The 13,227-nt window shown below is 38.2% G+C and overlaps 1 protein-coding gene across 1 annotated transcript in view; it reads left to right on the forward strand.

The window, feature by feature from the left end:
• The window catches only part of LOC117935015 (dachshund homolog 2-like), a 94,374-nt gene that overhangs the window by 70,144 nt on the left and 11,003 nt on the right, over positions 1–13,227 (forward strand). Inside the window, exons 5-11 of the mRNA XM_034857105.1 lie at positions 2,036–2,205; positions 2,840–2,945; positions 3,033–3,107; positions 6,468–6,568; positions 8,082–8,229; positions 9,478–9,645; positions 11,226–11,291. Of these exons, the coding sequence (XP_034712996.1) occupies positions 2,036–2,205; positions 2,840–2,945; positions 3,033–3,107; positions 6,468–6,568; positions 8,082–8,229; positions 9,478–9,645; positions 11,226–11,291 (834 nt within the window). The remainder of the gene's footprint in view (positions 1–2,035; positions 2,206–2,839; positions 2,946–3,032; positions 3,108–6,467; positions 6,569–8,081; positions 8,230–9,477; positions 9,646–11,225; positions 11,292–13,227) is intronic.

Genomic DNA, 13,227 nt, shown 5'->3' on the forward strand with positions numbered 1-13,227 from the left:
CCCCCCCCCCCCCACCACCACCACCACCACACACACACTCACATATTGACAAAGGCAAACATAAACACACTCATGCTTGCTATGTTTCTTATTGCAGAAGTAATGTGTTTGCTCGCACACACACACACACACAGACACACACTGGGCAGCGGGATGCAACAAACACTCACATTGATTATTCTCTCACTTCAGTCGTCACAACAACAGCAATCAGTGTTATTGTTTCATTGGGATGAAAGCAGCCGCTGCCACATTTTTTGTGTGTGTTTGTTTTTGACAGCTGAGGCGACGTCTCTCTCAGAAGTGAGTTTACGTCTTGTGGGAGCTTGTCTTTGAAAAATGGGTTCTGGGGGAGTTTGGGGAAGGGGGGGGGCTGAGGTCAGAGGTGAAAGATCAGGGTTGTGCTTTTAGGAGGTTCCGGGGTAAAGGATGAATTAAAGTTAATGGAACGTCGTCACAAATGCCACGTTGGGGTCTGTGTTTGTGAAAAAAGAGAGGCACAAGGGAGAAAGGAAAGAAAATGAGGAAAACAAATGACAAAAAAGAAAAGAGAAGAGAAGAAGTGAGAGATGGATGAAGGAAGAGGTGTGGAAAGAAAAAGATAAGTAATAAACAAAAAGGTAAGCTTTAAAAAACAAAAAAGACAGGAGTGAAATGAGAGAAAGGAGATGGTGAAAAAAAAAAAAAAAGTCATTTTCTTTTGCCCCTTTAACCCTTTGACCTCCGTATTTTCACCTCTGCCTTTCTTTCTTTCTCTCCCTCCTCTGCTTTGTCAACTTTTATTAGCAAGACTTTTGACACTTAGGTGACACCTCTCTCTCTCTCTCTCTCTCTCTCTCTTTATCCTCAAGGTTAAGTTCAACACAAGTTCAAAATCCAGTCTCTCTCTCTCTCTCTCTCTCTCTCTCTCTCTCTCTCTCTCTCTCTCTCTCTCTCACTCACACACACAAAGATCATGTTTCACTGTTAATTGAAAAAAAAATGTAGAAATGATTAAACATAAAAAACTCAGAACAAAGATTAGATGTGATGCTGGCAGTATGAAGCTTGTACAAAGTCAGAAGCAAGATCAATTGTACTGTAGCAGAAAAGTCCACTCACTATCAATACTTCTTTCCAGGGGGTCTCGGGTACATTTATAAAACAAAACAACTGAAACCTGTTAATTAAATAGCAGTGACGGTCTGCAGAGTCTGGCAATCAAGATTATGGATTGTACAATGACAAAATGTATCCGTCAGCTTCACAATTTTTACTAAAAGCAAGCTACTTTTAGCAATTTTTTTCTGCAGAGAAGAAAAACTGCAACAAAAAAACTAAACACAACAGCCTTTCACATAGTTAGTAATATTATATCTTATTTATGCATTGCAGATATGTCAAATGTTCCAGTTAAACAAGTGTTACAGCTGCATAAACAGTGGACCATCGGCTTATTTGTGTGAAAAAGCTTCACTAACTACGCATTACATAAACAATCTGAGCAGAACTTCCTCAACACAACATCAGGAGGTGTGTTTCTCGTGCTCTTGTTGTGGTGTGTAAGTTGGTGTATTGATAAAAGCATAATTGATTATGACGTACATGAAGCATGTGACTTAAATGTCCATTGAAGAGATTAAAACATCCGCTCTGCAAGGAGACTGTAACCTTCCTCACAGCTGTTGATAAATCTAGCGATTATTTTTTCAATTAGCGATTATTTTCCCATTGCAAACTTCAATAAGGTTCAAATCTCTATTTGTTTCTAAATGTTTAACACTGCATTGTTCAAGTAAAATGAATTTGTAGTGCAACCGGAAGCCACATTATATATACAGTATATAGATATATATTTATATATATTCAGAAAAACACTTTTGCCATTACCCATATGTATATTACAGAATATCAACTGCAGTATCAAAGAAACTGTATATTGCAGATTAAAATGAGAACGTGACCTTCGTCTCTTTCATTTCATTTAAATGTATTTCCCTTTTAATTGTTGCTCTCCCTCACCCTCTTTCTCCTCTCTCTCTCCTCTCTCACTCAGGGTTGGACCTGCCCTTCATGATGATGCCCCACCCTCTGATGCCTATGGGGCTGCCGCCTGCCTCTGTGGCCATGGCAATGTCACAGATGAACCACCTCAACACCATCGCCAACATGGCCGCCGCAGCCCAGCAGATACACACCCACGTACACCGGGCACCTGTCATCAAGGTGAAACTTTAAAATAATACATTGTAAATGACAACCATCGAGGACCCCAGTAGCTTCCCTGAGGATCTCCTCTATAATGAACTTTTATAATATCTTTAATATATCTGTTTTAAATGAAAGGAAATAATATGTGTGTTTATCTAACATGTATAGACCCTAAAAACAGTGTACGTAACATCAGTGACGTCACCCAATGGTTTGTGGACTGCCATTTTGAAGCCCCGAGATTTAATGGAAATGTATGGTGGTCTTCTTAAATCCCAAAAACAAACTGAGGCTAATTTTTCCTCCCACAAGAAAAAGATATATTCTACTTCATGGATCATTTCATTTATCATATGTATTATCCATTAGTTTAACTGTTAACTGTGATTTGGCGGTATATAAATAAAATTTAATTGAAATTGAATTTAATTGTTATGCTACATCGCCAACGGGGCAGTGTCCTCTCTTAAATCAATGCCAGTCATTGGTAACCCATAGTAACCACAGTAAAACCTCTAATGATTCACTTCAGATCTTCCATCAATACAGTTATTTACATCTCACACATTCATACCCTCTCTGTCTCTCTCTGTGTCTCTCTCACTCGCTCTCTCACTCTCTTTCCTTCTCTCTTTCTCTCTCTCTGCAGGAGAGAGTGTGTGACAGTCCCTCTCTCTCTCCATCTGTTGATGAGATCAACACTCCTCTGCAGTCGCAGCCCAGCAGCTCGGCCTCCAGCTCACCCGAAAGACTGGGTACACACACACACACACATGCACGCAGGCACAGACACACACACACACACACACACACAAAACTCACTGTGCTTTTTCTTTCAACAGGATTGGTGTCTGCTGATGCAGATGTTGCAATGCCCAACCCTGCTGCACCCATCAAGAAAATAACAAAGGACAAAGGTTGGACCACACACACACACACACACACACACACACACACACACTTATATAAGTACATATATTCCATTACCCATCTTAATCTAAACCCTCACCCATTTCGTTTTTGACAACTGACAAATTGTCCTCACTTAGAGCGCTTTCCTCATCTACTGTATTCACACACACACACACACACACACACACACACACACACACACACACACTCTCACACACACACACACAAAGACACTTGCAGAAACCCACTCGCAGAAACCCACAGAAACAGAAGCGTCAGGATGTTCAGCCCCTCCTATTGATCACCTGTCTCTGAGCAATCAATCAGAGGAATGAACAAGGGAGGCAGAGATAGATAGATAAATAGATACATAGATGAAGGGGGGAGGGGGGGGAGGCTAAGTGAAGGAGACATGGCTAAAAGGGGTCAAGAGGTCACACACTAAAAGCATGTGGGGCCTCTCCTCCCTCCATCACACACTCTGTATTTTCCATTCTTATAACACATTCTGTTTTCAGCTAATTCTTCACTCTCCTCGCCGCCTCTCCTTATTTCCTCTCCATTCAAACTGCTGAAGCTGCCCTGCAGACATCAGCAGGAGCAGCTTCCTTCATAATCAATACAAATCTGCTTCTCTTAAAGAAGAGAATGTTGATTTTAAAGGAATAGTTCAACCAAAAACAGTATCATCTGTATTTAGTGCTCATCTCTCTAGGCTCTCTGTGATCCCAGAAAAAGCTTTGAGTCGAGCGCCCGAAAAATGAAAGTAAGTCAGTGTAAAGAGATTTGCAACAAACGCCGAAAAAAAGACAGCGGAACGGTTGCAAAACGCCCCGAAAAACTTTCAGAAAATCCCCATGCAGCATTATCAAAGTGTCTTGTATGGTGAGCTCTTGGAAATGGGACTGCTGTTCATTTCCCGCGTGAAACCCAAAGTCAACTTTCACTTGATTTAACTCACGTAGCGTAACAAACATACTCGTTTTAACCCAAACCATCATCTTTTCCTAAACCTAACCAAGTAGTAGTGTATGAATTCACGACGTTAACCATGTGAAGCGTCGTAGTTTCACACGTAGGGTCCTTGTTTGAGTTGGGAATGAGAACGGATTGCAGTAGCTGAAGATACCTTTGCACCAATGACCGTCTTTTAAATAAAAAATAAACCAGAGTTTCCCTCGACACAGTTTTAAATGACCCGTAAAATCCTATTTACGTACACCAATGTACTACAGTTCTGAGTGTGCGTCATGTTGGACTAAAATGCCGTACCAAGACTCTGCGATACTGTACTCAAACTATCCTGGACGGCTCATTAAAACATTAAAACACATTCCTGTTGATAACTAGAAAACGTATAAAAGCCACTCAGACACAGAAAGTGTTTACTGCTCATCTCAGGGGAGAATTACAGACAACGAAATGTTCTCCCTCCATCTGGAAGGTATATTGGAGCAATTACTGCTGCAGAACGACATAATAAACTGAACCTGTGTTTGGGAGAGAGAGTGACCTCACTGTGTGTCATATCCTCACACAGTTTTTGTGTGTTGTTTAATTCAAATTTGTGACCAGCGGAAGAAAAGTGTTTTAAATGTTGGGGCTCAGTTTTGAGGAATTTGCCAAATTCCGTTCAGAAAGGTGTTTTTTTTAATACGGTAACTTTACTCATAAAATTGATTAGTGTGCATTAATTAACACGCTGCGTCCTTCAATGTCTGCGTTTTCTCTGCTGCTCCTTTTAAAAAATAAAAGCATTTCATTGGGCCACAGTAGAAGGAAACGCTACTCAGACACCAAGTGTTCATTCTTATCGTTTTTCCTCCCTCAACTCATTTTTATAATCCTTCCCCCTCCTCTTTTTATTGAAATGTTTTTTCTTTTTTTTTTAAATCCTTATAAACGCTCCCTCTTCTTCCTCCCTCATCTCCATATTATGCTGTTTCTCCATTTATATTTCATCCCACTTTTTCCTCATAGTCTCTCCTCTGCACATTGTTTGTCCTTTACTCTGCTCACATTTTATCCCCCTGATCCACTCCACTTTCTCCTAACACTTTTTAAACTTAATTCACTTAATCACATGTGTCTTGGCCCAAAATGTCAAAGCTTTAAAAAAAACACAAGGAAAAAAGGATGAGAATAGCATGAGGAAGACTGACCAGGAAATTTGGAAAGAGAAAAAGGAAACAAAGCGGAGGAAAGTTTAAACGATGAAGATTAGAGAAAGAAACACATGGGGAAGTGAAGAAAAGGTGATGAGGAAAGATATGAGCAGAAAGGTGGAGTAAAGGGATGTATGGATGAAGTGGCAGATAGGGAATAGAGAGAGTGTGTGTGTGTGCGTTGGTGTGTGTGAGATTGTATGAAAGTGCATCTTAATCAGCGTTAATTTCACAGCAGAGTTAACCCAGTTGTCAGTGTGTTAGGCATTAAGGGCTGATCAGACACTGTGACGCACACACACACACACACACACACACACACACACACACACACACACACACACACACACACACACAAATCAAGAATGTCTTTAATCCCTGCCAATTAGTACCACACATGATTGTCTGAATACTAACGACGTGTGTGTGTGTGTGTGTGTGTGTGTGTGTGTGTGTGTTGTAATTGATTTCTGTGATGCTGCTTCGTTGCCTTTTATACCTTAGTAAACATCAACATTTCATAAACTTCACACGGAGCTTGTGACGACGTACATTTACTTTTAAAAGAAACACACGTGTAATGGCTATTAATGGAATAGCTCGACATTTGGTGAAATATACTTATTTGCTTTCTTGCTGAGAATTTTTGTAGATGAAAAGATTGATACCCCTCTCTTGTCTGTTTGTTAAATGCTAAGCAACAGCTACATAAGATTAGAGCCAGACCGATATGATCGGCTGAGATTAGGCATTTTAGCGATAACTATCGGTATCGGCATTTATAATGGCCGATAAATGAACATTTCAAAAATAAAATAAAAACGGACGGTCAACCATGTTGTGAGTTTCGGCGTTGCACAGTTTGTCCACCAGAGGGCGCTCTACAACGTACCTGTTTTGTTGTTTTTGTTCAAAGGACTTGAATTTTCATATCATAATTTTTGTATTTTAATCAGTCTAAATTTTTAAATCACCACATATTTGTATCGATATTGGCGTCAAAAATCATTTATCAGTCATAAGATTACTACACAGAGCCCAAAAAAAGACAGGACAGTATTCTGTTATTTTATTAATGTGATGTGTTGATATTTTAGTATGTAGTATTAGTCACAATAAAGAGTGCCATAAAAGAGGTAAACCAACCCCCCCCCCCCCCCCCCCCCCAAAATAAATGTCTTTGATATCTTTTCTTCACAGAAGAGTCTTCGCTGGGACAAGCCCTGCCCCCCGGCTTCCCTGCTCCGTTCCTATTCGCTGACGGCCTGTCGTCAGTGGAGACCCTGCTCACCAACATACAGGTACGATCCCGCTTTAATTGATTTAAAAGACTCTTGTGTTAGAGGTTAATAGAGCATTCAGGGCCATATTATAGTGTTAAAACATCACCAATAAGGATTATTGATACAAAACAGCAATATTAAACATTAGTAGACATTCTTTGCTGTAAAAATAAAAAAGGACTGCGCTTTTCTAGTCTTAACCATTAAAGCGCTTTTAAATAAATAAAAAAAAAACATTCACACTGTGGCCGAGGCTACTGTACAAGGTACCATCTGCTCATCAGATGGACACTGACACACAGCAACTTAGGGTTCAATGTCTTGCCCAAGGACACTTCAACATGAAACTGCAGGGCCAGGGATTGAACCACCAACCTTCTGATTGGCAGGCAACCGCTCTATCTGAGCCACAGCCACCGTCATCATGGTTAATCACAGGTTCACCCCCCACTCGTATTTCAAACATCTAGACAGTGTATATGACCAAAATAAACAGAATCTGTTTTATTTCCAAGAAGGTGTCACATACAAGGAATTGCCACAGTACTTTGGTGTGTTACATAAACCACTTATAGAAAAGAAAAATACTTCTTTATTATAAGAATCTATATTTAAAACGTGAAAATGTAGAGTAAAAAACATGTAAATGAAATCAGTTTAAAAACGAAAACAGAAGCACTGTGATCACTAATTTCGACAAGCAACAATACAAATGACACAAATAACTAATATGTTTATGATGTTCCATGAAACATGTACACACAAGAAGAACAGTAGAACATTAAAAGTTAAATATAGGATGTTATGCAATAATGCATCGTGATTCTCTCTAAAACGATTCAATGCTCTATGCAGATAAGTTTATAATCGATTTATTTATTTTAAACGTGTTGATTTTTATTTAATAGTTACTGTCTTCAGACGTACAAATCAGAAAACAGAGTGACAGAAAGAGGACGGGACAATGGACAACAACTTAGGGTTTAGGGCCAAAAGGAAAACAAAATAACATTTTATATACAGTATATACACATGATCAAATCAGACATGCATAAAATAATTAGGCAAAACACAAATTCTGTTGATGAGATGGCTACGCAATAAAAACCTCAGTATTTAAAACATTTCATTAAAACTGGAGTGTGACAAATACTGCATATGTCCAAATCTAAGCTTTTTTTTCTTCTTCATTTTTATCAGGCATGGAAATGCACACAAACAAAAGTGATGCATTGAGATGTGTTGATGATCGGTTTAGAATCGAATCATGGAGAATCGGATCATGGAGAATCGGATCATGAGGTGCCCAGAGGTTCCCACCCCTAGATTTAACCGCAAATATTAAAAGCGGACACTTTGTAAACAGACTTTATCAAGATGTTAGATCCCTAATATCAGCAAATAATACTCCAACCGTTGATACTTCAGTTTCAACATCTGAATATTGTCACTAAGGTCCAAACCCATGTCTTGTAAAGAGATTTTCCCTATAACAAGACTTCTTCTTCTTCTTGGAACCGCCTCCTCTCAGGGCCTGTTGAAGGTGGCCGTGGAGAACGCCCGGGTGCAGGACAAACAGATCCAGGCCGAGAAAAGAGAGCTGAAGATGGAGCTCTACAGAGAAAGACAGATGAGAGAGAGTCTTGAACGACAGCTCACCTCCGAACTACAGAGCAGAGGTAAAGATTAACACAATAACAAGAAAAACAGCCATTTCAAATACTTGCTGTACAATGACACACCTAGAAACACAGATGGAAGAACTTGAGAAAGAAACGATTCTCTTGAGTAGAAACCTTTTTCTCTAACTGGTCTTATCATCTAATCTGCTCCTGCACATGGGACGACATGTGAGTTGTTTGAAGGCACTCAGGGAAATGTGGGAGCTTTAATCGAAATAGAAATACGTGAGGCAGCTTAACCATCATGTTGTCCTCGGGTCAAATTTACCCCTTTTCCAATATCAATGTTTTTTTTAATTACCCAAAATAACATGATTGATTCCACACAACGCTCTTTGGCAAATACAAATCTCTACTTTCATTAATTTTGGGGTGTCCTATTCAATTTTATAGCATTTGAAAAACAAATGGAAGTGGTTTTGTAAAAACAGGTTGACATATTGCAGTCAGTGATTATCCATCACCATAATTTTGGGCTAAATAACTCCTAATTACTGATTTTCTAACTCAAACATTAGATTTAATTTTCTATAAATGAGGTTTATTGACCATAAACCCCCAAAAACACTGTAAAATTGAAGTTAATAAGTTAGTGTTAACGGAAGTTAAAACTTAAGAAAAAGTTAAAAACATTGATAAAAAGTGTCAAAAGTGTTGATTTTTATTTTTGACTGGAAGACAACACAAGGGTTAAAGGGACAGTTTGTATCTTTTGAAGAGTTGTTGTGTGAGCTGCTCCCCCATAGTCGGAGTATTATCTACGGTAGACGGCGGTCGGGACGCCCCCAGGCTGGAGGAGCAGGAAGGAGAACCAACACGGAAGCTAAGCAGTGGGATTCACTGCTGTGGACGGGGGCAGCCGCTAAATGTATTTTAGACACCTTTAAATCAGTAAAAGTGAACACTATCATTAGAATATGTTTAACTGCTTCACCTTGGGGAAAGACAGGGGAACTGAAGACGTTCTGTCGCTCTCTTCAAGCCAAAAGGGACCAGATATAACGGCTTCAGTTCCCGTCAGAGAGGGCTGTCTAACCTCAAGGAAAAGCTGTGAAGATAATCTGAATATAGCGTAAAATATTCTAAATATAGCGTGCAAGTAAACTGATAAAGCTTCTGTGGTACTCCTGCCTGTTTCTCCATCACACAACCACGCTTTGAAACGTCCAAACGGAAACACAAAATGACTCCTGGGACTTATTTCCCCTCATGTGATCACACGTATCCCTCGTCTTCCTCCGTCAGCCTCCATCCAGAAGCGCCTGAAGAAGGAGAAGAAAGCCAAGAGGAAGCTGCAGGAGGCGCTGGAGTTTGAGTCCAAGAGGAGGGAAAGGGTGGAGGACGCTCTGAAACACTCGTCCTCGTCCTCCCCGTCTCCTGAGCCGCTGCACACAGCGAACACCAACAAGAACGGTACGCCGCCATGTCTGGTAGTCTGTTCCCCTCCACTCTGTCTCACTGCTCACTCTTTCTTTGATGTTTCCCTGTTTGTTAAGGAATCCTTCTATCACCCTGAGTCTTCTTTCTAGTTTAAACTCTGATTGTTCTTTGGATCACAATTTTAGTTTGGTTTGATTAGATGTTTCACTCTACAGTTCTTTTTTGGTTGTTGGTCTTATTTCTTGTTTTTCTGTGATTTAATCTGTTTTTGGAAATAAGGAATGAGGACATCTTTTACGAAGTGCAAACATTTAAAAAGAGAGAACAGTTCCAAAACTAACATTATTTGGGGAAATTGAGTACATTTCCTTTGCAATGTTGGGACATTTTTTAAGGCATTGTGATTTTTGGGAAGTGAGTTTGACATTTAACAACGTGGGGGGGGGGGCAAAAAAAACTAAAATAACTCATTGTAGCAGCTGAGACTTGGCCTACCACTTGGGGAACACAGCACGAGCACATATGGAGAAACAAACATGCTAAATAAACATGTGTTTATTTTTAAAGCAGATTTTAAATTACATTGTGACAATTTAACAATTCGCCCTTATGAAATCCAATCGCGGCACTGCTGGAACACAACTAAAATGTAACAGTGACCAATCGGTGTTCGACCTACAGTCTGTTGAGAGGCCTCTCTAAGCGCAGAAACGAAGCACAAACACACAGTTAAGAAACGTTAAGATAGAATATCTATATTTTGTCGTCGTCCAATGACACGAAAAAAGTGTATCCCAGTGTATCTAGCACTGTCACACTCATCAGCCAGCTCCAAACAGGCGAACAAGGCCTCTCCACTTCCACTCCCAAATCTGAGTCCAAATCTCCACAAAACGCACAATCAGTTAGTAAGCTGACAGCAGATGTACCGTACATGGTATTTATGCAACCTTTATTGCAACGTTGGCACGGCAACGTGTCCAGACTAGTACAACGGTAGTTTTAGTTTTTGGCGTCCTGCATATGCGTCGACAATAGTCTCAGGTGAGAGCTCCTTTTCACTTATCACATGACCCAGAGCCCTGACAAAATATAATATTTACTAAAGAAGTATATGGAATTAGATGTAATACCTACCACCATGTAGTTGTTTTGTGTTATTTAAAATATTTATGAAACATCTGGTCATGCCAGACATAATTATTCCACTCATTTTAGAAACAAAGCCACCCGTTTCAGTGCTCCCCCCCCCCCCCAATCTCTTTGTATGGCTTTACTGTAAACGAATGCTACAATAACCATCGCAGTTGATACTGTACGGGGCGCTCCAAACCAAAAACAAATATTTGCTGGTTTCAGCTTCTTAGATGTGGAGATTTGTTGCTTTTCTTCATGTTGTATGATAACCAAGTTAATATATTTGGGTTTTGGACTGTTGGCCAGACAAAACAAGCAATTTGGGCTCATTTTCGCATTTTCTGACTTTTTATAGACTGGATTTACTTCTTTGTAAATCCAGTTTGTTTTTGACCTGCACGGTTACAAGGTGCTGTGTTTTTTTTTTTATGAGACGCCCCACTGAGATTCTGTCTTGTCTTTGTGTTTCATACCAGACGCTGCTGTAGCCGAGGATAAACCTGAACTTAATGGAAACCAGCAAGACAACTGCGCTGTACAAGGTACCTGAACACACACACACACACACACACTGACACGTGGTAAGCATATGTGTGTGTTGGGGCCCAGGCTAGATTAGTGGAGACATTAAGCAGACACCGAGACACTGTGGCCTCCCTTTGATGTATGCACCTTATCAGACACACATGTGGGTGTGTGGAAATATTTCATTCAGCTGATGTCAGTATGTAAAATTGTGGAAATATTTGTGTTTTAAAGTGGCCATATTGTGAAAAAAAACACTTAGTCTGGGATTTGGGATGTTATTTTGTGTCTCCATTGCTTACACACGCATACAAACTTAGAAAAAAGCTTTCCGAGCTGCTTTGATTAAGATACGGTTTCTGAATGTCCTCTGACTCCAGTCTATGATTTTTTTTGACATATTATACTATGACTTTTGTCACTTTCTATCGACATACCATACTATGACTTTTTACGACATACTATACTATGACTTTTTTATCACTTTTTTCGACTTACTATACTATGACTTCTTTTATCACTTTTTAAACATACTAAGACTTTTTCAACATACTATACTGTGACTATTTTTTACGACATACTATACTATGACTTTTTATCACTTTTTTCAACATACTATACTATGACTTTTTTCAACTTACTATACTATGACTTTTTCAAAATACTAATCTAAGACTTTTTTGACGTACTATACTATGACTATTATCACTTTTTTCGACATACTTTTACTTTTTCCCAATTTTTTTTCTATCACTTTTTTATCACTTTTTTCGACATACTATGACTTCTTTTATCACTTTTTCAACATACTATACTGTGACTATTTTTTACGACATACTATACTATGACTATTTTATCACTTTTTGACATACTATACTATGATATTTCACAACATACTATACTATGACTTTTTTATCACTTGTTTTCGACATACCACACTATGACTTTTTTTGACATACTATACTATGACTTTTTTATCACTTTTTGAGACATACTATGACTTTTTTATCACTTTTTTCAACATACTATACTATGACTTTTTTTATCACTTTTTTCGACATACTATACTATGACTTTTGTCACTTGTTTTCGACATACCACACTATGACTTTTTTCGACATAATATACTATGACTTTTTTATCACTTTTTGAGACATACTATGACTTTTTTATCACTTTTTTCGACATACTATACTATGACTTTTTTTATTACTTTTTCGACATACTATACTATGACTTTTTTTATTACTTTTTCGACATACTATACTATGACTTTTTTATCACTTTTTTCGACTTACTATACTATGACTTCTTTTATCACTTTTTAAACATACTATGACTTTTTTCAACATACTATACTAAGACTTTTTCAACATACTATACTGTGACTATTTTTTTACAACATACTATACTATGACTTTTTTATCACTTTTTTCGACATACTATACTATGAATTCTTTTATCACTTTTTAAACATACTATGACTTTTTTTAACATACTATACTAAGACTTTTTCAACATACTATACTGTGACTATTTTCTACGACATACTATACTATGACTACTTTATCACTTTTTTCGACATACTATACTATGACTTTTTTATCACTTTTTTCGACATACTATACTATGACTTTTTATCACTTTTTTCGACTTACTATTCTATGACTTTTTTTAACATACTATACTATGACTTTTTCATAATACTAATCTAAGACTTTTTCAACATACTATACTACGACTTCTTTTGACATACTATACTATGACTATTTGTTCGACATACCATACTATGAGTTTTTTCGACATACTATACTATGACATTTGTATCACTTTTTTCGACATACTATAATATGACTTTTTTTATCACTTTTTTCGACATACTATACTATGACTTTTTGGACATATTATACTATGACTTTTGTCACTTTTTTTCGACATACCACACTATGACTT

The sequence above is a fragment of the Etheostoma cragini genome, chromosome 19, assembly GCF_013103735.1.
Source record: "Etheostoma cragini isolate CJK2018 chromosome 19, CSU_Ecrag_1.0, whole genome shotgun sequence".
NCBI lineage: Eukaryota > Metazoa > Chordata > Actinopteri > Perciformes > Percidae > Etheostoma > Etheostoma cragini.